The 23,241-nt window shown below is 39.1% G+C and overlaps 3 protein-coding genes, 1 long non-coding RNA gene and 1 other non-coding gene across 9 annotated transcripts in view; 3 read left to right on the forward strand and 2 right to left on the reverse strand.

Moving 5' to 3' along the window:
- The window catches only part of myripb (myosin VIIA and Rab interacting protein b), a 115,611-nt gene extending 113,381 nt beyond the window's left edge, over positions 1–2,230 (forward strand). For all 5 annotated transcript variants that reach the window (XM_042399442.1, XM_042399439.1, XM_042399443.1 and 2 more), the window contains one exon: positions 1,712–2,230. In XM_042399442.1, the coding sequence (XP_042255376.1) occupies positions 1,712–1,755 (44 nt within the window). In that variant the 3' untranslated portion in view covers positions 1,756–2,230. The remainder of the gene's footprint in view (positions 1–1,711) is intronic.
- A 2,238-nt stretch (positions 2,231–4,468) lies between these two features.
- On the reverse strand, positions 4,469–7,110 carry prlh2 (prolactin releasing hormone 2). Its single transcript, XM_042399447.1, has 4 exons — positions 7,063–7,110; positions 6,744–6,982; positions 6,018–6,201; positions 4,469–4,898 (listed from the first exon to the last, which is right to left on the reverse strand). The coding sequence occupies exons 3-4, from the start codon at positions 6,178–6,180 to the stop codon at positions 4,693–4,695; spliced, it is 369 nt and encodes a 122-aa protein (XP_042255381.1). The 5' UTR covers positions 6,181–6,201; positions 6,744–6,982; positions 7,063–7,110; the 3' UTR covers positions 4,469–4,692.
- Positions 7,111–9,842: 2,732 nt separating this feature from the next.
- On the forward strand, positions 9,843–9,915 carry trnar-ccg. The gene has a single exon. It is a non-coding gene; the product is annotated as a tRNA-Arg (tRNA).
- A 516-nt stretch (positions 9,916–10,431) lies between these two features.
- Positions 10,432–22,632, forward strand: shrprbck1r (sharpin and rbck1 related). The gene is made up of 14 exons (XM_042399718.1): positions 10,432–11,454; positions 13,089–13,263; positions 14,609–14,686; positions 14,948–15,089; positions 15,234–15,324; positions 15,432–15,753; positions 16,310–16,410; positions 16,659–16,829; positions 18,613–18,773; positions 18,962–19,073; positions 19,759–19,938; positions 20,283–20,381; positions 20,658–20,801; positions 21,084–22,632. The coding sequence occupies exons 1-14, from the start codon at positions 11,179–11,181 to the stop codon at positions 21,162–21,164; spliced, it is 2,133 nt and encodes a 710-aa protein (XP_042255652.1). The 5' UTR covers positions 10,432–11,178; the 3' UTR covers positions 21,165–22,632.
- On the reverse strand, positions 17,304–18,662 carry LOC121888282. Its single transcript, XR_006093179.1, has 2 exons — positions 18,577–18,662; positions 17,304–17,746 (listed from the first exon to the last, which is right to left on the reverse strand). It is a non-coding gene; the product is annotated as an uncharacterized LOC121888282 (long non-coding RNA).
- Positions 22,633–23,241: the final 609 nt, after the last annotated feature.

Here is a 23,241-nt window from a genome sequence, read left to right on the forward strand (position 1 = left end):
GGATTAAATTGAGCCTTTCAGAGTTGGGATTGGTATCAGGAAACCATCTAAATTTGAATAATTAGGTAGGTTGGGAAACATGGGGGAATGTGTTATGGGCAAAGCTACAGACCTGTGAATATCTGAAAAAAATGTTGCCTGGGAAGTAAAACTGTCCAAGTCCAACTCTGTCCAAGAGTTGCTGAAAGAATGCAAAAACATTATCAACATACCAGTATTTAAAAGTATTGATACCAAGATTTGACCACATGAAGAAAACTGTCTGCTAGAGAAGGAGGAAAGACATGATAATAAGCTAGTGGGGCATAGGTAGAAAATGAATATAGACCAAAATAGCGCTTAAACTGAACCCAGATCCTAAGAGAGGTTTTAACAATCACATTCTTAGTATAGGGAGAAGTGGAAGAGTGACTGGAGAGTGTACTAGAGCCATCAGTGATACAGGTTTGGTGGAGTTTGCCTCTACAACCAGACAGGTCAGGGGAGGTTCAAAGACCTCATATTGAAGCCATTATTTGAAAATCCTGATATTGGCAGCTCAGTAATAAAACATGAGGTTTGATAAAACCATCCGTCCAAGTGGCTTAGGCCTTTGTAAGTATTGTTTACGCAGCCTAGGATCCTTCTTATTCCAGATAAACTCCAAGATCAGGCTATCCACTGTACGGAAGAAGGTCTGAGGGGGGAAAAGTGGTATGCATTGGAACAAGTAGGAGCACCATGGAAGAATATTCATTTTAACAGAATTGACTCATGCAACTAAAGATAGATTGAGCACAGACCAGCATTCACAGTCTTCTCAGATTCAGGTCAACGGGGGGGGGGCAAAGTTAGCCTTGTAAAGGTCTTCAAATTTGTATGCAACATGGACTCCAAGATATGTAAAGCTATGTTGGGCAATTTCAAAGGGTAGGTTGCGTAGAGGGTATTTCTTAGCAGCTGTATTAATAGGAAATACCTCACTTTTGTTTAAGTTCAATTTGTATCCAGATATCAGACCAAATGATTGAAGAGTGGCAAGGGCAGTAGGGACAGAGACAGGCAGGTTGGAAATGTACAAAAGGAGGTCATCTGCGTAAAGGGAGACCTGCAACTCTATACCACTTCTAAGTATGCCTGTAATATGGGTTAGAAACGCTATCGAAAGGGGTTCAATGGCGATTGCAAATAATAATGGACTCAAAGGACAAACCTTGTAGAGCAATAAAGTGAAAATACTCAGATTGAATATTATTTTCCTGACTGAGGTTTGCAGAAAAGAATAGAGCAGCTTAAAAAAGGTAGTATAAAAAAGTATAAAAAAGGTAAATCCATTCCACTCTATCAAATGCCTTCTCAGTGTCTAAAGATATTAAAGCCTCATGGGTATTAGAGGTGGAGACATGTAGATTGTATTGAACAGACGTCTAAGGTTGAAGGAATGCCTGTTCAAGTGTAGTGCCAACAGCTTTGACAACATTTTAAAGTCAATGTTCAGCAAATTATTGGGCAGTAGGAGGTGCAGGCTAGAGGATCTTTGCCTTTTTTCAAGAGGAGGGAAATGGAGGCTTGAGAAAGAGTGTAAGTGTCCTTTTCAGTCCATCATAGGCTCTAAATTTATGGCTGGGAAGACGGTCTTGACATTTGAGATAAAACTCAGTTGAATCAGATGTTATGGCTTGTCTCTTTATGGATGCTACTTTTGTTCAGTGCCATCATTTTTGCATTTCAGATAAGTTGGAGCCAGAGCAGCAGGTGAAAGTCTTTCGTCCGTAGTGACAGTCAGCAGCACAACGAGTCCCTCAGGGCCACTTCAGAGCCCCAGGGACGGGGGGCCCCTCTCATCCAGTGCCTTGACCCAGCGTCCACCTCCAGCTCCAGGCCAAGCAGGAGCCAACACCTGCCCTGTGCAACCCACATAGCACTCAGCCCTCAGCCAGGCACAGCACCGCGTCAGTCAAATGCCTCACAGATGCCTCACTCCCTTCTTTCCTTTCTCACCCTGAAGACACTACCTGCTTTTCCCTTTTCCAGTTGATCCCCAAATATCTTTTTCTCGCCATGCATACAAAAGGTCAAGCAAGGATGACTCGACAGCCGGTGTCTCTGCCTTAAAATCTGCAAAACACTCCTTATGACCCCAAACTCAAAAAGAATATCTGTACAGACAAAAAAAACTGTCATGTCCTTTTTCTATCTGTTTGCAAGAGTATTGTGATTTAATGTACAATGAAGATGTGTGGAAAAATCATGTGAAACTTTCTGTAATTCAGTGTCCCAAAAAGAGGCTGAGCCGTGTTTTATACTGCATCTTCGTCTCTCCAAATGAAATGTTGTGAGGAATCTTTATCATACTGTAAGCCCCTTCAGAGCTTTTATGAATGATTGTCAGTTTTCACACACACATACACACAGCTATCAGATGGTAATCCTCATTTTGGGGGATGATTGTACCTTTTGACATTTTAACCATTTTAAAATTCATGCACTAAATTACCAGAAAATAGTGTTTAGATGTGTATCAAAATGTGTTTGTCCTTCTTGCCTTCCACTAAAATTGCTAGATGGCAATAATGGAACACAAAGCACATTTGATCATTTGTGAACAGACTGAAACAAACTAGTTACAGGAAATATAGGTTTTGTAATTTTACAAGGCTTTATTGCTGAGAGTTAGATGAAAAGATTGACACCAGTGGTATCAATCTCCTCATCTAACTCTCAAGAAAAAATGAATAAGGATATTTCCCACAGTGTTTCTTCAATTAAATGCCAACTGTAATGATATTTAACTGGGGAAGTGCTCTCCTATTTATTCAAAAAAATAAAATGCTGATAAGAACTGATCAGCAGTCACACATATACACTCACTACAGCCTTAATATGGAAGCTACATTGAAATTAATCAAACATGAGGTTTGAATAAGTCTGAATGTCAGACCCAACATAAACCTTGATAGGTCTGATATTCAGGTTTTCTCTGAGAGTGATTTCATTTTTTATTTAAAGAAACACAAGCCATCCCCTCATGCAGTATTCTTCAACCCAAAGTCATTTTTCTTCCTCTCTGTCATTTTCTTCGTTTACTTTCAAACTTTGTGGCCTTTTATTTGAGCGAAAGGTATTCTCATGTTTCCCCCTTCGCTGGGTCATGTCAGAACTTTTGTGTTGCATTCAGAAAATCTTGTAAAGATTTTTACATATTGAAGTCTAATGGGCTAAATAACAAAATACCATGAAACCATGATTTTGTTACGAGCAATTTATTTTTGTACTTACTGAACGTTTTTATGCAATATCGCTGAAATAGGTACTATTGCAAATTAAAGGCTTTATTCTCTCCTCAAAGGAGCCCTCCTCAATCGGTCCCGTCAAACTCTCTCATGTGATGACTCAAAGTGCTTTCAGTGTATGCCTGCATTTACCATTTGATATTCTGCCAGTAATGAAGATGGTAAATGTTACAAAAACACGGCATTTTTGGAGTGGCTAGAACGATTCATACTGTATTTGTACTACTTTAACACTAGATTTGAGAATACTGCCTTTCATTTTTGGGTTATTTTACTTTACTCTGTGACCACTTACATCAGTCAGAATATCCGTTAGCCATGCACATGCTTGTCCAAGCTTTTGCTTGATGATTGGGCTACAGTTTAAGAGTAGGGCGGGATTTCCTGATGGACTAATTGAACTGAAAGGTGTGATGATCTTCTGTATGAATGCTCTGCCCCTTCTACCAGTGACCTTTTCATCCCAGCCTTTCACATCTCTGGTTTTGCACACTGACCCCGTTCCTTTGTCAATCTTGAGGTGTTGATGTATAAAAGCATGTTTCTGGTTTTATCAAATCGATGTACAAATGCCCATGAGAAGCACAGCTACAAGGGTCCAATCATCAGTGTCCTGTATTTTTCTAATGTAAAAAAAAATACTATCTCATCTCAGAATTTGTTAATATATGTATATGTGTGAAAAGATGGATATGATATAGAATAATGTGTGTATTGACCAATCATAGTTGACCGATCTTTCAGTGTTGTGTGCAAGAGACTGTGTAAAATTGTCATGACTTGTAAGGCTGGATTCACACAGGACGTCTAATTTAATACTGTAACTGTGTCCCAGATACAGTCTCAGAAATGATGAGATATTCACACAGAGCTAAAAACAAATATCACTTTGTTCCTGTTTAAATCCAGTGTGAGTGACTATGATGAGGTTCACTGTGCACAACTCCACAGGTGGGCCATTCACTTTTATGTGCAATTGTTTGTTGCAATCCATATGACATGTTGGGGAAAATATTAACAAGCAAAAAATACAGATTCTCTATGTGCCACAGTACTCTGAGAGAAAAAAATGTATTATGAAATGAATAAAATTTGCAAACATAAAACAAGCTAACTCTTTTGAAAGAAAGTGTGTGCAGCAGCTTCACCCTAACATACAGTATGAGGATCAACAGATATAATCACAACATCCTGGTTTATTAATCAATATAGATTGCATTCTCATATGTACAGATACATTTGGAGAGTGATTTCATCAGAGATCCTGTCAATAATTAAAGGCCTCATAACAGACACCAGAGAGAAATACATGATGCAATAAAGAGTGAGGGTGAAGGAGTATTTAACCTCTATCAAGATAAAAAATGAAGACACTCAAAGTTTGGCGGGGGACCGTGGATGGAGGGAGGTGAGCATGCTGTCACGGTAACCAATCCCTGTCCTCCCCATCAAGCACTTTCTCAAGGTTTTCCTTGTTTCTGAGGCTGTTGAGGAGCAGCTCCAACATCCTGACGACAGGCTGCATCCCCCTGCTGCCCAGAGCCTCCACACTGCTGTGCCTCTTCCCGAAGCGCCCGATGGGTCTCACCCCACGCCCCACGTACCAGAACGGGTCTATCTCTGGACCTGGACACCAAAACAAGTGCATCAGTGGCAGATTTATTAAATCCTGGGAGCTCTCTACAAAAGTCAGTTTGCATAAAGGGATATACTCTGGTGTGGGAGGGGTGTTGGTCTGAAAGTGACCAATTTATGAGGATGATTTAATCTCAAATTCAGTTCTAATTTTCATATAAAAAGCTGGAGACATGCTTCTCTTTAAAGTCAGACTCCAAGTTAATGCCAAATGTAGCAACTCAAGTTTCACTTCTTAAACTGTACACTTGTTTATATGAATACAAATTATTTTCTCATCTCATTTGATGATTTAAAGAACTTTACATTGTAGACCTGATTTATTACCCTTCCAAAGTATATTTAATCATCCAGTCATTCGTTTATATTTAATGAAAAAAAATGTGCTGAAGCAACACTGACTACTAAAACATTACTGTAATATATATATATATATATATATATATATATATATATATATATATATATATATATATATATATATATATATATATATATACCGAGTGCCTGTATTACAGTAGCATTTTGAAGTTTGTGGTAAATAGTCTAGTAGCAAACTTTCCACTCTTCAACATGGGTGCAATCTAAAGCCATTCAAATGATATTAATATACCTATACATTTGAATGTAACCCCTTCATAAGCCATATAATAATACTAATGAATACAGTAATGTCCATAATATTACTTCACATACATACTACATAGCAGATCGCTTGATAATCTACATTACTGATTAAAAGTCCACCACAAATGACAAGGATATCCCCACATTTTGAGCTAAATAAAGTCAAGCATTTATCTTTAAAATCCTTTGTCGCTCATTGACAACATATCTTAAATACAGTATTAAAGTCTAGCAGAAAACACTATTTTTTCCCAAATATCTGACAATAAATCCCTATGAGAATAAGAAAAAAACAGGAAGTAGAAAGTCACTTTAAACTCACCACTACGCGCCACAGAAACATTGAAAATAAATAAATAGTGATTTTGTCTGTCCTCTTTAGCCTCCCAAATCTCTCTAACCTACTTTTTTTTTTTTTTTTTTAAAATCCTGCAGATTATAGTCTAATAAAAATAAAAATGATATAATAAAACCAAGTCTTACTTCTGTTGTCGAGATTGTGGACAATGTGGAAGTCGTGCTCCACCGTGGTGCTGTGAGCGCAGCTGAGGCTGGAGGAGAGGAGGAGTAACAGCGCCAGAGCTGCTGGCAGCCAGCGGCTCGTCAGGACGCAGTGCCGGACATCAGCCGCTCTCCCAGGCAGCATGCTGCGGAGTCGGTCCAGGCACTGCAAGCACGGAGGGAGACTGGTAAGTACTCACTGTTACAGAAAACTGATGCTCAGGGCGAGTGAAGCCTGGTGTAACAAGTCTACCAAAAATAATAATGATAACTCATTTTATTGGAGCTTAAATAAACAACTTTGAGTCAGGTAAGAGCATTATAATTTTACTATTGAATACCAGTGAAAGACCCTAGCCAGTCCTGGTTTGAACATGGTGAATTAAATAGATATAACAAGGGATTATTAAATGACTAAATAGGATTAAGTTATTTAAACCTCATTAATGAGCACCAATGCTTATATGATGAATTTACCAGGATTTAAAGAAAGAGCATCACTACATTATAGATGTTATAATACTAGTGAAATAAAAATAGTTAACTCAAATGCACTGCAGTAGCCCAGTATCTATATATCAAAAGAATGGCTTAAACAATCAGTTATGATATTCTCTACGTTAACTCTCTTGTATATAATACATTGAAATTGTCAGGCTGTAAAAAATAAAATAATATGAAAACCCAAACAGCAACTCTTTATCTTACCCTGAACTTTGGTAACAGGCTGAGGTCAGCTGGCGGAGGTCTGAAGTCGTTATTGTTGAGCAGGTGTGCTCAAGCTTATATATCCATGCTGCCCATGTGGTTGTTGGATGATGAATCAAGAACGTCAGTCACACACACACAGTGATCCCAGACTACAGGATGCATCGCCTCCTCCCACTCTTTAAACCCCGCTCATCCCTTTGAGAATGGAGATTCGGTTTTTGAGTTTTCCTTGATGTCTGTCACGCAGCAGAGCAGTCCATCAGGAAGTCAATGACATGTGGACAACTTTAAATTAGTGAAGATAGGGGAGACCCACCTTGAGTAGGTCTGTCAGACAGTGACCCTGAACTGTGGTGGGCGTTTTTTGATGAGGCTTTCATCAATCAGCTTGATTACAAGGGACAGGGCAGGACACAATCAACTACTGAAAAGAATTCTGTGGATTCTTGAACAGTCTATTGGAAACTACCTTTTTGTAACTTTCTTAATGATAACCAGCTCCAATTACCAAGATTTTAAATGCAAACAGCTTCAGCTTTGGCTGCACCTATTGTCACTCTTTCTATTTAAAGCCACACACTGAACATATAAAACTATTTCACATGCTGAAATATACATACTGAAATACAAGATTAGAGCTTAAGTGATAAAAAAAAGTAAACATATTTACGTGCATGTGATCTCATGCTACACCTGTATGTCAACAACCTGCCACGTGCTGAAAGGTGACAGCGATGAATCACAACTGAGAGGCAAAGGTGAGGAGAACTTTGTTCAGAGATGTAAAATCGCCTTGGGGCCTAAAACACATGACTGTAAAGGTCAAGATACTGTACGTAACAATGCAGCTCAAAATAAAACCAGCACGCGGCAGGAATTTTTGGTATTAATCCATTCTTTCAAGGTCCAATATTTGTGTTTTTTGTAACTAATTAAAGGAATACACGTTTGTTTATATGCTGTGAAAATCTCATGACAAGTTGCACCCACTGCACCTTTACAAAATCAAGTAAATTAATTCTACAGTAGATGCAGCACTAAAACAATAAGGCAATTAATCACGTAGTCAACAAATAGATAATTAATCAGTGACATTTTTGATAATTGATCAGTGATTTAAATCTTTTTTCAAGCAAAAATGCCAAACATTCACTCATTCCAACTTCTCAAATGGGAAAATTTGCTGCTTTTCTTTGATTTATGTGATAATGAATTGAATATCTTTGAGTTTTGGGCTGCTCGTCTGACAAAAAAAGCAGTTTGAAGATGTAACCTGCTCTCAGAAAATGTGACAGGAATGTTTCCCTGTTTTCTGAAAATTCATCCACCAAAATAATTGATCAAGAGAATAATTAGCAGATTAATCAATGATGAAAATAATAATAAGTTGCAGCCGCGGGTAGATGTGACTTTTTTAGCACAATAGTAAAATTATATATAAATGTGTACATTGCTAATGTGCATGTTGAGGAACTTACAGCATAAGTTCAGATCACAAAATATGGCAGTAATTTCTGACATGAGTTAATGTGGATTTTAAGTGGTTATGCTGTAAATATACATGATCCAATTTAAATTAAACAACAACAAAAAAACATTAGGAGGATATCATTGTCTGTGTATGTAGCATATGATGCAAATGGCTGTATGTATGTATGCATGTACACAGCTTCACCACACAGCATCACTTTTTGGCTCTCTCCCTCAGATTAGGCCATTGGTAATTTAGTTCACAGACTGAGATCAGATGGTATGACGCAGATACAAGCCCAGCCTGCGGGAGAATACGGCTGCAGTTATGAGAAGATAGTTACCTGAGGATGTGTAATCACACCTGGATATGGAGGCGTCCTTAAATAATAAAGCAAATTTGATTCATGACAGGAAGCCTAAATATTAAAACTGTGTGATTTGTTGCTTTTTAGATACCCAGTCACCGGAAGGTGTGTGAGATTTGTCGCTGTGTAAAAACGCAGGAAAAACATGCAGTAATATTTTGCGTCATCACTGATTTGTGACTAGAATTTGGCCTTATTGGTGCTACTCATGAGGACATTTATTATAAGTTGATTTCTCTGTGACAGGTCTCGAAACTTCACTTTGAACTCATCACAGTGATTTAAAACTAATTATATTGCAATATGGTTATTTTACATTTTAAAACTTTTAATCATCACTGCTATAAGATTTACAAAATCTCCACATTTGCTTCAAAAACACACTGGGTCAGCACTGTCCTCACTTTCCTGCTCAACATTTGTTCCTTTGTATCATAACGCTGCCTCTGACACACGTGTGGTTCCTCCTCTTCAGACTATGACGTCATGGTCTAATCAGCACCTGATTGAATGGCTTCATCTCGCCAGTCTCATCGCTGTTTCTGTGAATTGAGGCACGGACGAGCACTGGTGAAGTCACAGCATGGGGTGACCTGCCGCCAGATTTCCTGCTCCATTACACATCAGGAATAAAATCTGTCAGGGATAATGGCAGTACAAGCAAGAATGATATTTTAAGTGTCTAGAGTATAATGGTATTTCATTCATAAAAAAGCGCAACATAATACTATTATATGCTTGGAACATGAGGGCTCTAACATCCTGTTGCTCCAGTCTTTGAGGAATGTGATATTGATTGAGAAAAACCCTGCTAGCAGAATGATAAACAGCTTGTCCCGGCTAACCTTTGTGGTCTAAATCATTCCCCTTACGTGCTACAGTATATTTTGTTAATTGCCTCATAATTCGTGACCTACAGAGCATGTGGGCTGGTCCCTTCATTGACCATGTTTGGTTTATCCTCTTTCTTTAAAAAAAAAAAAAAAAAAAAAGCTTCATTTTGGAAGTGAGTGGTCAACAGGGAGGTATTTGAAGGTATTTCCTGCTGTTGTTCCTTTCAATCAGAACAAAGAAAGACACATATAATCTTGTTTTTTGATCATTTTTTAATTATTATTCATTCACTTATGACAGTCAACTTGTACTGTACAGTAATTCAACAATGGATCAACATCCAGCAAAGATGTACTATATTGCCACAAATGCAGTTTGAGCCCACAAGACCTACAAACATTGATTGATTTCTTTGTCTCACAGGGGTCCAGTGGCCTAATGGATAAGGCATCAGCCTCCGGAGCTGGGGATTGTGGGTTCGAGTCCCACCTGGATCGTGTATGTCACTAAATTTATAATGACTATGAAGAAAAATCACAAGTATACTGCAGAGATGAAGTGGAATACAGTACACTGTGACATACAGGTTTCTTACATTAATTAAATGATATTTAAAAAATGGGCCTATTATGCAATATGTTTGTATCACAGATAACTTGGTGAAGAGCCTAAATATTAAGAAAGTTAGAAAGAATGCAAGACTTTGCAACCCAGAGTGATATTAGTGGGTTCTCAGACTGTGTACAAGTCCAGTTAATAACTACAGTGCATTATAATGCTGTATGACTGCAACCAGTGTCTTCTGATTATATGACAGTCAAAGATTAATGCTAAAGTTATACGCCATAGTGTATATTTTTTTAATGTTTAAATGTTTATAAATATGTAAGCTACAATTTACAGTATAGAGTTGTAATAAATGGATTTTAAGAAATTGCAGAACATGTCAAAAACTGATTTCAGATTCATAAAGAAAAGAAGAGAGAATGTAGATAAGAAAAGATATACAGTATATATATAAATATATATTTTATTATATGGGATGCTTTGCTGCCCCTTTGTGGTCAAATATGTTGCCTGCCTACACACACACATACACACACACACACACACACACATACACATGCTGTATACTGTGAAACACCTACATGTTTCTACTGCACTACGTTATAACAGCAGACTTAAAACATCTGTCTGTGGGAGACCTAATATGCATCACCTTGTGATGGTAACCAAAAGCCAACGGAGGGGAAAACCAGCTAACTTGTCATACAGCTAATAAAAGCAACAACCCTCATGAATATTACAACAGCACACGTCACCATACCAGTAGCGCATGCGCAAAGCGAAGTGAAAGCATACGCACCACTATCAAAACACTCAGACAGTGTTACCATTATGTAACGATACTAATACACTAACCTTGATGTTAGAAGGGTAATTGGTACGGTGTAGGAAGCTATTAGAGTGGGAAAAGAAACGTCATATCTGCCTGTATCGGAGCTTTAGCTAAAACGGAAGAGGAGACCATTAAACCTCTCACTTGGACTGGAGAGTTTCTGGAAGTCGCTCCAAACAGTTGTCAGACTACGCACTTGCTTCCTGTTGTCAGTGTGCTGATTAAAACATCCAGCGACGAGACAGGATGTTACCAACGCTGTGAGAGGGAAGATACTTAAACTAAAGGGCTGGTAACAACGTGAGGACAGGAGGTAAATAAACAACCCTGTGTTTCTTCTCTACATGAGTCTGCGGGCAGAATGTCGCTGAGCTCGGACGGGTGGACTCACACCGCCGGTCTCACACCGGACCAGTCCGCCGCTCCGTCGCACCACCATGGGGCCTCGCAGTCTCAACTTGGCTGCCTCACAGTCCTCATGTCGGTGCGGGTGTCGGTGTGCCATTCGGGTATTCGGCCGCTGTGTCTTCCGGGAGCAGGTGATGAGTCACTCCGCCTGCAGCTCAGCATGGACCCGGGGAAATCCGGGGAATTCCGGCTGTCGCTGCAGGACAGCACCGGGACTGGCCGGAGTGTGGTGAGTTCCCAGCTACACAGCTGTGCTGCTGGGCTTGTTTTGATGTGTGTATGAGTGGGGAACTCCCCGTTTGATGAAAACATATCATATCATCATCATTTTTAAAATGCTAGATGGGGCATGTAGTGCAAAGATTTGTGTGTGAAACGAATTTCACTTTAATGGGGACCAGCGGGGGTTTCCAACTTTTTTGGCTTGTGACCAGGGCTAGACTCTGAGAGCAAAAATAACCTGTGGGCCCCTATTGACCCCCTCTACTCTTTCTTTCTATTCATTATGTATGCAAGGCACCCATCAGGTAGCCTCCAGAAAATAAAGCAGACAAACAGTCGGAGCTTTTTTTATATTTTGCTGCTTAAATCTCATTTTGCTCCAGGTTTGCTTTGGGTTAGTTTGTGTTAATTTAATTCAGGGCATATTTATATTTGTTTCGAACATTTTATCATATTAGTATGCATTGTGTAAACATAATATAATAGTCAAGGTATTAAAATGTCTCTTTGAGATAAGAGAAGATTGGTTATGAGTGTTTTTTGGTACATATTACCCCAAAAACTTGCAATAACCACAAACTTAATTGCCACACAGTGAACCTGGAGCCTTCAGTCTCTCCAAGGGTCTGGGGCCCAGGGCAGCTGCCTGTTTTAGTTATCCAGCATTGCTTGTGATCCTGTGAAACTAAGCAATAAACCCGACCTCTCATTACAGATTTTTTACAGGCCTGGAAAGAGAAAAATCAGATGATACTACTGTTTGTCTTGTTTATTATCCTATGAATCATCTATGGACCCCCTCAGATTTAGGTTGGGAATCACTGACCTAGAGGACAAAGGTTAAAGCCACCATATTGACAAACACCCATCCTGCTGAGGTGTCCTTGAGCATGACAGCTCTGGCTGTTCTGAAAGTTACCCGGCAGAGTTAAATACAGAGCCTGTATTGTTGTTTGAGGTGATGATTCAACGTTATGGTAATTTTGGGGCCTTTAGTTTGTGGCGTTGAATTATTTTGTGTTATACTGAGAGGTGTTTTAAGATTTAGGGTTAGGGTTGTGGACAAAATATTAGAAGCACCTCTAAGTATAATGCAATACAATACAAAGGCACGGAAAAAGTTAGATTCAAACACTTTAGTTTTGTCTTTTGGGATAAGATAAATGTTATATGTTATTGTTACATCTACAGTTGGGCTACAACTAATGATTACTTTCATTGTTGATTTATTGTTTTTTTTGTCCTAAAACCAAAAGATAATCAGTTGAAATGTTAAAATGACTTAAACGATTCACCGTTTACCAAAATTATGGTCACAGTAATTTTCTACCAGCTGATTAATTGGTAAATTGACCAAGTGTTGACTAAGAGCCAATCTACAGTATAATTCTGTTCATTCTTATCATTGGTTGAGGCTTTATTAGCTACCTACTGTAACACTTCCATTTCTAAGTTTGTTACAGCCACAATATTACAATATTGCCAAACCAAGTACAAATGCACTCATGCAGTAAGGCATGTATTTGCCTTTTTAGCATGACGTAACCTATGATTCAGACAAAGGCGTACATCGTTTTGCTTCCCCAATTCCCTCTACCTCATGTCCTCTCATTCTCGCTCTCTCTTCCTCTTTACATCCAGACCATCGCAGAGTATGATTTGAGGACGGTAAACTATGAGGTGAAGTCACCAAAGTGCCACGAGCTGAGTTTAGCGGCACCTCCACATGACCGCATTAGTTTCAACTTTCGCTGTGAGCAGGAGGCCCAAGAGTGGGCTACCGTGGTGATGTCATCATTGAGAGAAGCACACAGAGGTCAGTCACCCTTCTTGCCAAACACTCAAAAAGATGGAGAAATAGGTAAATATTTAATGCCTTGTAACAAGGCAAATGTGAACATTTAAACCTACACATTTGTTATGTATTATCAAGGGGTGGAATTCATTTGCCCTTTAGTAAACTTAGTTTGTGCAAGCTGAGCCTGACGTATTGAACTGTTTGGTTATTTATTTATTTATTTGAACAAAAGAGTCTTTCAGTGCTTCGCTGGTTGCTTGTTAATATCACTATAATCAATCTCAACCACTGTAACCGAGCCTCATATTTTGGCTTCAGTGGGAATTTCAATAAATTTCCCTGCGCTTACTTACATAATATGCCCTTGTTTGCCCACTCACTTTCTAATAAAGTACAGAAAAGTTGTGAATGTAATTGTGTAATAATAAAAACTTACATACTTTTATAACCACTTTGGGCTGACATCACAACAGTATTCAAATAAATGTATGCAGATGGATGACTGTGGCTTTATGACTATCCTATTGAACTTACAAACAGCAGCAGAAAGTGCTGCCGATTCAGGAATGTCCCTCTGGAATCCCCCTTGGGCGATTCACTGTGCTCAGCCAGCTGGGAGGAGACCTCAGGATGAGATCGAGGACTTGCATAAAGATCTACATTTCTTAGTTGGCCTGGGAGCATCATAGGATTAGAGCTGCAACTAATGATTAGTTTCATCATCGATTTATCTGCCTGCTACTTTTTCGATTAGTCGATGAATCGTTTTGGCTATAAAATATCTGAAAAAAGTGAAAAATGCCTGTTATACCTTCTCAGCTAGTCCGAGGTGATTGATCTTGAAATGTCTTCTGTCTGATCAATGGAACAAAATCTAAATATATTCAGTTTTACTATAATGTATGACAGGAAAGCTCCAAATGCTCACATTTTAGAAAAAGGCTGACCAATGACTAACCATTATTCGATTATATAAGTAGTTCCTGATCATTCACTGCCGTTCAATTAATGGATTAATTGGCTAATCATTACAGCCAAATGTAGAAGAAAGGATTGTCTGGGCTGCTCTACAGACTTATAAATTGGGAGTTTTTCAGGACTGACCTCCCTTTTGTGCATCCAAGCTGATGTAAAATTTGTAGATTCCGTGCTGTAAAGGAGGGTGTAACAGACTAATTAGCAAATTTAACTTCCCTGTGTAGACAAAGAGTTAAATATTTCAGTCTACGGCAACAGACAGAGCAAAATTAGTCAATAAGAGAAGTCTGTCGTACAGTGTGGAACAGTTAATGTCTCTTGTTGGTCTCTGTCTTGTGTTTTGTATCTCTTTGTTTAAGTACTTTTCAACATTTCTCATTGGCAGTTGCCCCTCAAGATAATGGTACACAGTGCCCACTGGATGGTCTCCATCTTCAGAACACCTCGGCCTTGCAACGAACGGGTGAGTATATTGAAGATCTTTTTACCTCTATCAAATGTTATCTGATTGTATTTTTAGTTGTACCTCATGGATCCAGAAAACTAATGTCTATTTATTCACTTATTCATTCATTCATTCATTGAATCATTGTTAGCCCCCTAGTGGCTGTTTGGAGGTATGGCAACATCCTCTGCACTCGCTTGCCTGTATGTTCACCTGTGTGGGCCTGTCTGTGTTTCCGTGTGCATGCACGTGTGTATGTACGTGTGTATCCATCTGTAGAAGAAACGTGCATAGAGCTGACCCGAGCCATAGAAGCAGGTGACATGCAGTCTGCTTCTGTCTTTGCTGCCACGCTTGCCCGTCAACATGCCGCGCTCAAGATCCAACCCTCTGCCAGAGACTATGAAGACACTGAAATCAAGTAGGAGGATGATTATTAAGATTTAAAAATTTCAAAACATTGTGTACAGTGAAAAATGTGTTCAATCCTAGACTTATTAACAGTTTTTGTTAAATCTATCACCAATTTGAAGGCTGATGGTTTGTGTTTCCTTTTATCTAATAGTTTGGCTGTTATAGTTGAAGATTCTTCTTCATCTTGTTGCGTCACTGTGAAAGTTTTCCCACATATGACTACCGCAGTGCTGAAACAGCAGGTTAGTCTGAAAAATGTTTCTCTTCTTCACTTTTGCCCTGCTGAATCCAGATCATTCTGCTTGAAAAGTTAGTTTCTCCCTCTCTCTTTCCCTTTCTACCACCTCAGATGTTCCTTGAGTATGGCTTCCACCCACGGGTGCAGCGCTGGGTTATTGGCCAGTGCCTGTGCACCGACCAGCGCTCTTTGGCCTCATATGGTGTCCGTCAGGACGGTGACACAGCTTTCCTGTACCTGCTGTCAGCCCGCCATGCTCGCTTGACACTCCAGGCCCTCCAGCAGGACCAGGAGAGTGCCCTCCTCCTTGGACCTCCGTCTCTATCTCTCCCAACACCTCACATCCTTCCTACCTCTGCAAATGGCCCTGTATCTCAAGATCGGAGACCTTACACCACCTTGCCCCCGAGACTCAATACCAGCAGCAACACTGGTGAGTGAGGGCATTAATTAGCATGTCGGTCTGTCACAGTGGGTCATACAGTTGTGAATTGTTTAAATTTTCCTGTTTCAATGAACACAGTAAGTTTACCTTTTTTTGTTCGGTGGTGGTACACTTGTGGATATGTCTTTTCAAAAGTATATTTTAGACTTGGAAGTGAATCAGCGGAAAATTGCCTGACCTATTTAAAGCCGCAGTACCACACGAAACAAAAGCAGTGCTTTATAATATACTGTGAAAGAAAAACTTCCAGATGCTACAACAATAAAAGAAGATATGATCTTAGCACAGCAACAATACTGAATACAATGTGATACAGCATATTGTTACACCCATTTTATTGTACTAGCATAATCACAGTACTTATACAAAGCCAAGTTGTCAGTAGAACACATAGTGGTAAAATTGTTTTAGTGTAGAAGGGCACTTGCATGTATGTATCAAACAGATTCAAAACCATTTCTACACAAGCTTAATGAGAAAACACACGTGCATGCAGATTTGATACTGGTTGCTTTCTACATTATTTTCTCCTTAAATGTTTTAGGTGGATCAGAGAGAGGAAACATCGGTGAGATCAGGGATCTCATCAACCTAGAGATGCCTCAACTCAGTGAAGCACTGAGTCCAAACACAACCTCCATCCAGGTAATAGACAGGAGTTATGGTATTGTGATTTAAGTATGTTTAATTGTTTCGTTATTCACACACAATTTAAAATGGTCAGTGTTTTGATCAAATATGTCATAAGATAAAATATTTAATAAGCCATCACTTGCATGTAGAGCTTTTTTCACACGTTAAAACATACAGGAGACAACTACTGAAAAGATAAATGGTAAAGTTCAACAAGACTAATTAAACATAAAGAATAAAAATGCTCATCTGTGCTTCAGGGTTGGTCATGCCCCTCTTGCACTTATATTAACAAACCAACGCGGCCGGGCTGTGAGATCTGCAGTACAAATCGCCCTGAGAACTACGTCATCCCGGGGGGATACCGACCCGACGCACTGGAACTCAGACGGATCCAGCAGGAGAAGGAAGCTATCAGACAGTACCAACAGGTAGGAAAAACACACACACACATACAAACACACACACACACACACACACGTACCACTGGGGAAACTTTGCACCCACCCACAGTCTTACACCCACATGTATGTACACATCTACCAACAATTTCTTCCACCCACTTAGATTAAAACCTTATTTTGGCATCTGACACTGGGTGAAAAACAAAATTACACCAGCACAAACACTCTGCTCCACGTAAAATTAAAAAGGCAGACGTACCATTTGGTGACCATTACATACAGATAAAGAGCAGATACGGGTCAAATAGTATTTGGTAAAAAGGTGAAAAAATAAGGAAAATAATAAAGTGAGGAAACTTGCTTTTATGTACACATATGGAAAAAAAATGCATTAGAAAACTGTGGAAGACATACTTTCTATTCAGATAGCAACTAGAAATTGCATTACTATTTGCAAAGGTAACAGATAATCCACAGCTTTCTACTGCACTTTTTTATATAATGATGAGGTTTAAATTTTTACTGTCTGCATTAACAGCTTTCTCTTTATTTCAAATTCTTTTTACACATTATCATTAACATAATTCCTTTTAATGTGTTTGGACTGCCGATGATGGAAATTTCCTGTGATGTAGTCAAGTTGTTTATCAGGCTTTTTCCATTACATTGTGAACTGCAGAAGAATATGTTCAGTACACTGAGCTTAAAATACCTCACTGTGCTTTCCAAACTTGACACTCATTGTTACTCATCTTTTGACAGGGTATCAAGTTCCTCTAATTTGTCCATTAATAGTCAAATCATACACACAATTATTTTGCAAATGCTATGTGACTCTTGCCTGCTATATTAAAACATAACATGAAAGAAATGGTCACAATGGTGGGGAATGGCGGTAGATATTAGGTGAGGCTCTCTCAGGTTGACTCTCTTCTCTTCTGTCTCTGTTTTTTTGAAGGAGAAAGGGAGAAGAGAGGTGCTGAGGAGTGCTGGGGCTCAAAACAACTCAATCCTGTTTAACCTGGACCAGGACTACTGAACATGCACGCACACACACACACACACACACACACACACACACACACACATACACACATACAAACACACACACACAGGCATACACACACTCAATGTTTATTTATGCAAGATTTACTGAAAGTTGTGCACCTATTTAACAATATATGCCAAAAAAATACCAAAAAACCCCCCAAAATCTTTGTATTCTTATATCAAAATCTATGTGCTTTTGTAGACTTGAATCAACACTGCTCCTGTGAAGCAGTAGAGCCTGACAAATACTGGACTTCAACACCAATAACTGACATTTTTTTTTCTAAAAAAGGTTTTTTTTCTACATGAACACTTAATAAGAGACATCTTTGTCCCCACCAATATACTGTATGTTGGTCAGGCTCTAGTGAAAAGACTATGAAAGACATTTCCTTGTATTGACAATCAAGCAGGACAATCATGATCACTGTTGACTTTTAGCATCAAGTGACTTTTTAATGAACTCTTAAAATGGCGGTTGTCACAGAATTGAATGTATTAGCCTAGTTTTTAACTTTGCACTGTGTAATTGTATATACTGTCAAACAGATTAAAATAATAAATAAATGTTTATACGGTAAACAAAGTGTGTGTCTGTGTGTGTATGTATGTGTGTGAGGAATAATAATTGTTATTGTCTCCAAAAATACCTGGTTTTGTGCATTACTAAACTCATTATGCCCCTCATGACCAAACCTGAAGGGAAGTGGTATATGTAACATACGTTTAATACCCCCAACAACACCGCTCCTTGTCCCAGGCAAAGGAAGCGGAGCGCAGGGAGAATTTTGCACGGATGGTGATGATGGATGGCCAGGACTTGGTGCCTAACCCAGAGCATGTAGACTGTAAGATCTGCTACGTGGAGCTACAGCCAGGGGACGGTGTCCTGCTGAGGGAGTGTCTCCACTGCTTCTGCAGGTAAGATTTGTGAAGAAGGGGAATTAAGGATGCAAGGTGTCTTGTCAAGGGAGGGAAAAAGGGAAAGAGTTTGGGGCAAGAAGGGTCAGTGTCTGTGCTGGAGCAGTGCAAGTAACATGACAAGATTTTTTTCCCTAGTCTGATTAAATAACTGTGATAGGCTACTGTTTGTGCTTGTGCTTGCCCAGAGACTGCTTACGTTCAGTCATCATGCTGAGTGAGGAGCCGGAGGTGCCCTGTCCCTACAGAGATGACACGTATGCCTGTACCTGTTCCCTGCAGGAGAGGGAGATCAGAGCTGTGAGTTACACCAACAAACACCTTTGATCTGACACACCTGGCTGAGATACAGTGCAGTTCTAACTACTGTATTAGCAGGTAATATTAGCATCCTTAACCATCATACCATCGAAAAATGTAAGTCAAGCTTAGTCTACATTGTGTTGTAATTTATAGCTAGCAAAATCAAATTAGTAGGTCATTGTCATCTATTACCACAATTCACTTATTTTGAGCTGTACAAAGCTGTTGGAAATCTCATTTCAACACTCTCAGAAGTAGCCAAGGAGACGGAGCCACTGCAGGGATTTGTTTTTGACCCAGACAGTGGCCCAGCTGACATTAAGCAACAGTTAGCCATCCGCTCCACATGGCCACAGCTGCTAAATGTTGCACAATAAACTGTGATCCAACCAGGACTGCTGAAGACAGGCAATAGCTTGATGGTTAATTGAAAAGAAACAGGATATCTTGTGAGAAAAGGGCTAGGGTTAGGGCTCTGAACTGACAGCCAGTCATACTACTGGACATCTTTGCCCTAAAAAAACTGACTATACACCTTAATCTAATCGCATAAAGTAGAAACAAGCTGTTGTTTTGTTCACCTGCTTTTAGGACTCAAATTTGTAACTCAGATTATAACCTTTTGCTCACATTACTTGCATTAACTAGCCTCTCCGCTTTGTTTCCCTTTTGTCATTAACAGTTGGTTCCTGCAGAGGAGTATGAGCGCTGGCTGCAGAGAGGTCTGTCAGTGGCAGAGTCTCGATGTGAGGGCAGCTACCACTGCGCAACTCCAGACTGTCCAGGCTGGTGTGTGTACGAGGACACAGTCAATGTCTTCCACTGCCCTGTCTGCAAGAAACACAACTGCCTGATTTGCAAGGTATTAAATATATACAGTATATACACACAAACAACATCATTTTGAGGAAGTTGTCTTGTTGTGAACACATGACAAGATGTGTTAAAAGTGCATGTAAACATGCACATACATATAACTATGGCACAAGTGGGGTTAAGATTGCACCATGTTAATCAATCAGTCAGAGCTAATTAATGACAAGTCCTTTGAAAGAAGCCAGTGACACTACACAGCTTAGAGAGGTCACATTTCCACTTGGTCGCCTCAGGCTAAGTGCTGTTTAAAGACATAAATGACTCTATCTTTATGCATCAGAGACTCAATATCTTTTTCTGTCCCTGTTGCTTTTATTCTTCTCTCCTCAGTTTATCCATGAGGGAATGAATTGTAAGCAATACCAGGATGATCTTGCAGCTCGCGCTATAAATGACTCTGCTGCAAGACGGACAACACATCTACTCAAGGTGAGCTGTAAAAGGCTCCTGTGTATATACTGTCTAACTCTATTTTTGAACTGCTGTTAAATGTAAAGTTGAGCAGAATTTGTCTGTGGCACAGCCAATCCATAATTAACTGCAGATATCAATTATGTTAACGTCCAGAGGTCGATGGCGTTGTGTTCTATGTGCTTACAGAGCAGAAAGAGGCATCACTTAACCACATCCTCCCGTTTCACCTGCCTTCTTTCTTCCTCTTGATCTTTTGTTCTCTATCTTACTCTCTTTGTGTTTCACTAACAGACTCTGGTGCAGTCAGGGGAGGCAATGCACTGTCCCCAGTGCGGCATCATTGTGCAGAAGAGGGACGGATGTGATTGGCTGCGCTGCACTGTCTGTCACACTGAGATCTGCTGGGTCACCAGAGGGCCCCGCTGGGGTCCAGGGGTAAGAAATCTTTCCTGCTTTTCTTGCATGTCTCATCCACATGTCATTGCATCAACTTAACAAATGTACCTACCTGTCCTCAATTGTTGATGGTCTACATCTGTGGAATGGCAGTATGATAAATTAACTTTGGTTAGATAGTATCGATACAGAAAAGTCTCCCCACATGTTTTGTTTTTTAAGTTTTGACCCTAATGAAGGTATACATCCAGACCTTGTTGTTAAAAGACAAGTTTTTAATTGCATGATAATTCAAAGGTTCTTACTCTGGTCCTTTCCAAGGGTCCTGGAGACACCAGTGGAGGATGTCGCTGCAACGTCAACAATCAGAAATGCCATCCCAAATGTCAAAACTGTCACTGAGAATGTCCAGAGTAGCTGATTGTAGAAGGGAATGAGGGATTGAACTTGAAACAAACTATTGTCTGTTACAGGGAAAAGAGGAATAATGCACATAAAAAGGTATATTTAAGCCAAAATTGCAGGTTTGATACATAAAATGCATCCCTATTCTTATAACTGGAGACATTCTCAGTTTCCTCTTTGCAAATTTCTAACCATAACAAAATAATACGTGGCTTTTCGGTGTTATCATAATAACAGAAAGTATACAGTACCAGTCAAAAGTTTGTACACACTTTCCCAGAATGAGAAAGTCTACACAAACTTTTGACTGGTACTGCATGTTGGCATCAAGCTCTGCATCTCATAAGCAAGGAAACGAGGGATGTATGATTTCAACATTTCAGTGACCAACATAAATTAAACTGTCACATTTGGCGGTAACGATGAGAAGTGTGGTTAGAAGTATGCTCTGAAAGTATCAACTTTTATTGCGTGTGGTGCCTTTTCAAATGACTGCACTGCAAATGTAGCGATACAGAGAACAGTGTTCTGTTTTGGTAGTTACATACTGTACCTGGATGCATTAAATTAAAGTGAAGTGGCCTTATTCTTGTGCACAAAAGCTGTAGCAGGGTGTTTATGATGAAGTTTTCTGAGAAATGTGATGAAATCCTTGTTAGTCCTTGATATGCTATTCTCGGCAATGAAATAGATCAGACTTATGAGTCTGTGGAGTTCTATGTAGTTGTATATTTTTTGTGTCTGTGTGATAGTGTGACTGCGTGTGTGCTTTGTCACCAAAGAGGTTTGAAATGAGTGTGTGTCTGCTTATTAATCAGCATTCATCTGTTGTTTTTACCATCTGACTTTCAGTGAAACCAGTCTGATCACATTTTGTTTGTCACTCGCATATGTCTGAATTTAACAAGCGGTGCAGCCTGGGGGTGAAAAGGTCACTGAGACAGTGTCTGCTGATCAGCTGAGAATTGAATACTGACATGCTCAATAAATGAGAGAGTGTATTGATTAATAGTCAACTATTAATTGCAATACTTGAATATTATCTATAAGAGAAGGCACATGTACACATTTAGTTGATAAGCTCATATTTCCGTTAAGGAACCCAAATATTATTTATAAGGTGCATGGTGGTATTAGCTGGCTTACTAAATGGCTTTTCCTGTTTTTTATGGTCTGTGAAAGTTTTCTATCCATGGTAATATTTTGAATATTTTCTAATTCATGTATGCATGAATTTGTTATTCTAATAAGTTAATGGATTTTCACAACATATTCTTAACCAGGAGAAGACCCTCTGTTCACTCAGAAAAAATAAGATTAAATACCACAGTATACCCTGGACTACACTACTGCCCTGCACTGACAAGCCATGAATAACTTAACTGTTACTTGTGTTCAAATGTCAGCACTGTGTTGCTGATGTACCGTTGTGCCTTAATGATCAATAAACACCCTTTAAACTGGACTTCTTTGTATTGTTTTATGTCCAATTGAATGAACTGTATCTGAAAATTTGTGAACATGCCTAAGCATTTTCACTTTGGGAAACTTAGAAAACTGAAGGGGAACATTGTCTCAATGAAGTCATCAATTATCATTCCTACCCAATAAAAGGATGAAGCTATCAGAATAAATAGAGGGATAAAGGATTCACTATTGCCCCTCCAGAATTTTATTCTAGGAATTTTAGATGCTTTGAAACAGTGTTTGAACCTTCATGTTGGGAAGTATTATATAGAAAATATAACTGATCAGTTGATTCATTAGATATAAAAAATCCAAATGATGACTTTCCTTTTAATGTTTGGTCAGCTAATACTTGTGACCTCACTATTTCTAAAACTATTCTGTATTCTGTATTATATGTTTTGCAAGCAATCTTTAAATGTAAAAATGTATGGCAAATTCAGATATTCTGCACTCCATTGGTGACATTTAGACCTTGTAGCAAAAAAGGAAACCCAAAAATTTGATAAAATTTAAAATGAGCTTTTTGAACACATTAATGTGGAATCAAAGGTGATGAGGGGGTGACTGGTGAAAATAAATAACGGGAGAAATGACAAAAACAAAA

Source organism: Thunnus maccoyii, chromosome 21, assembly GCF_910596095.1.
Source record: "Thunnus maccoyii chromosome 21, fThuMac1.1, whole genome shotgun sequence".
In the NCBI taxonomy this organism is placed as follows: Eukaryota; Metazoa; Chordata; class Actinopteri; order Scombriformes; family Scombridae; genus Thunnus; species Thunnus maccoyii.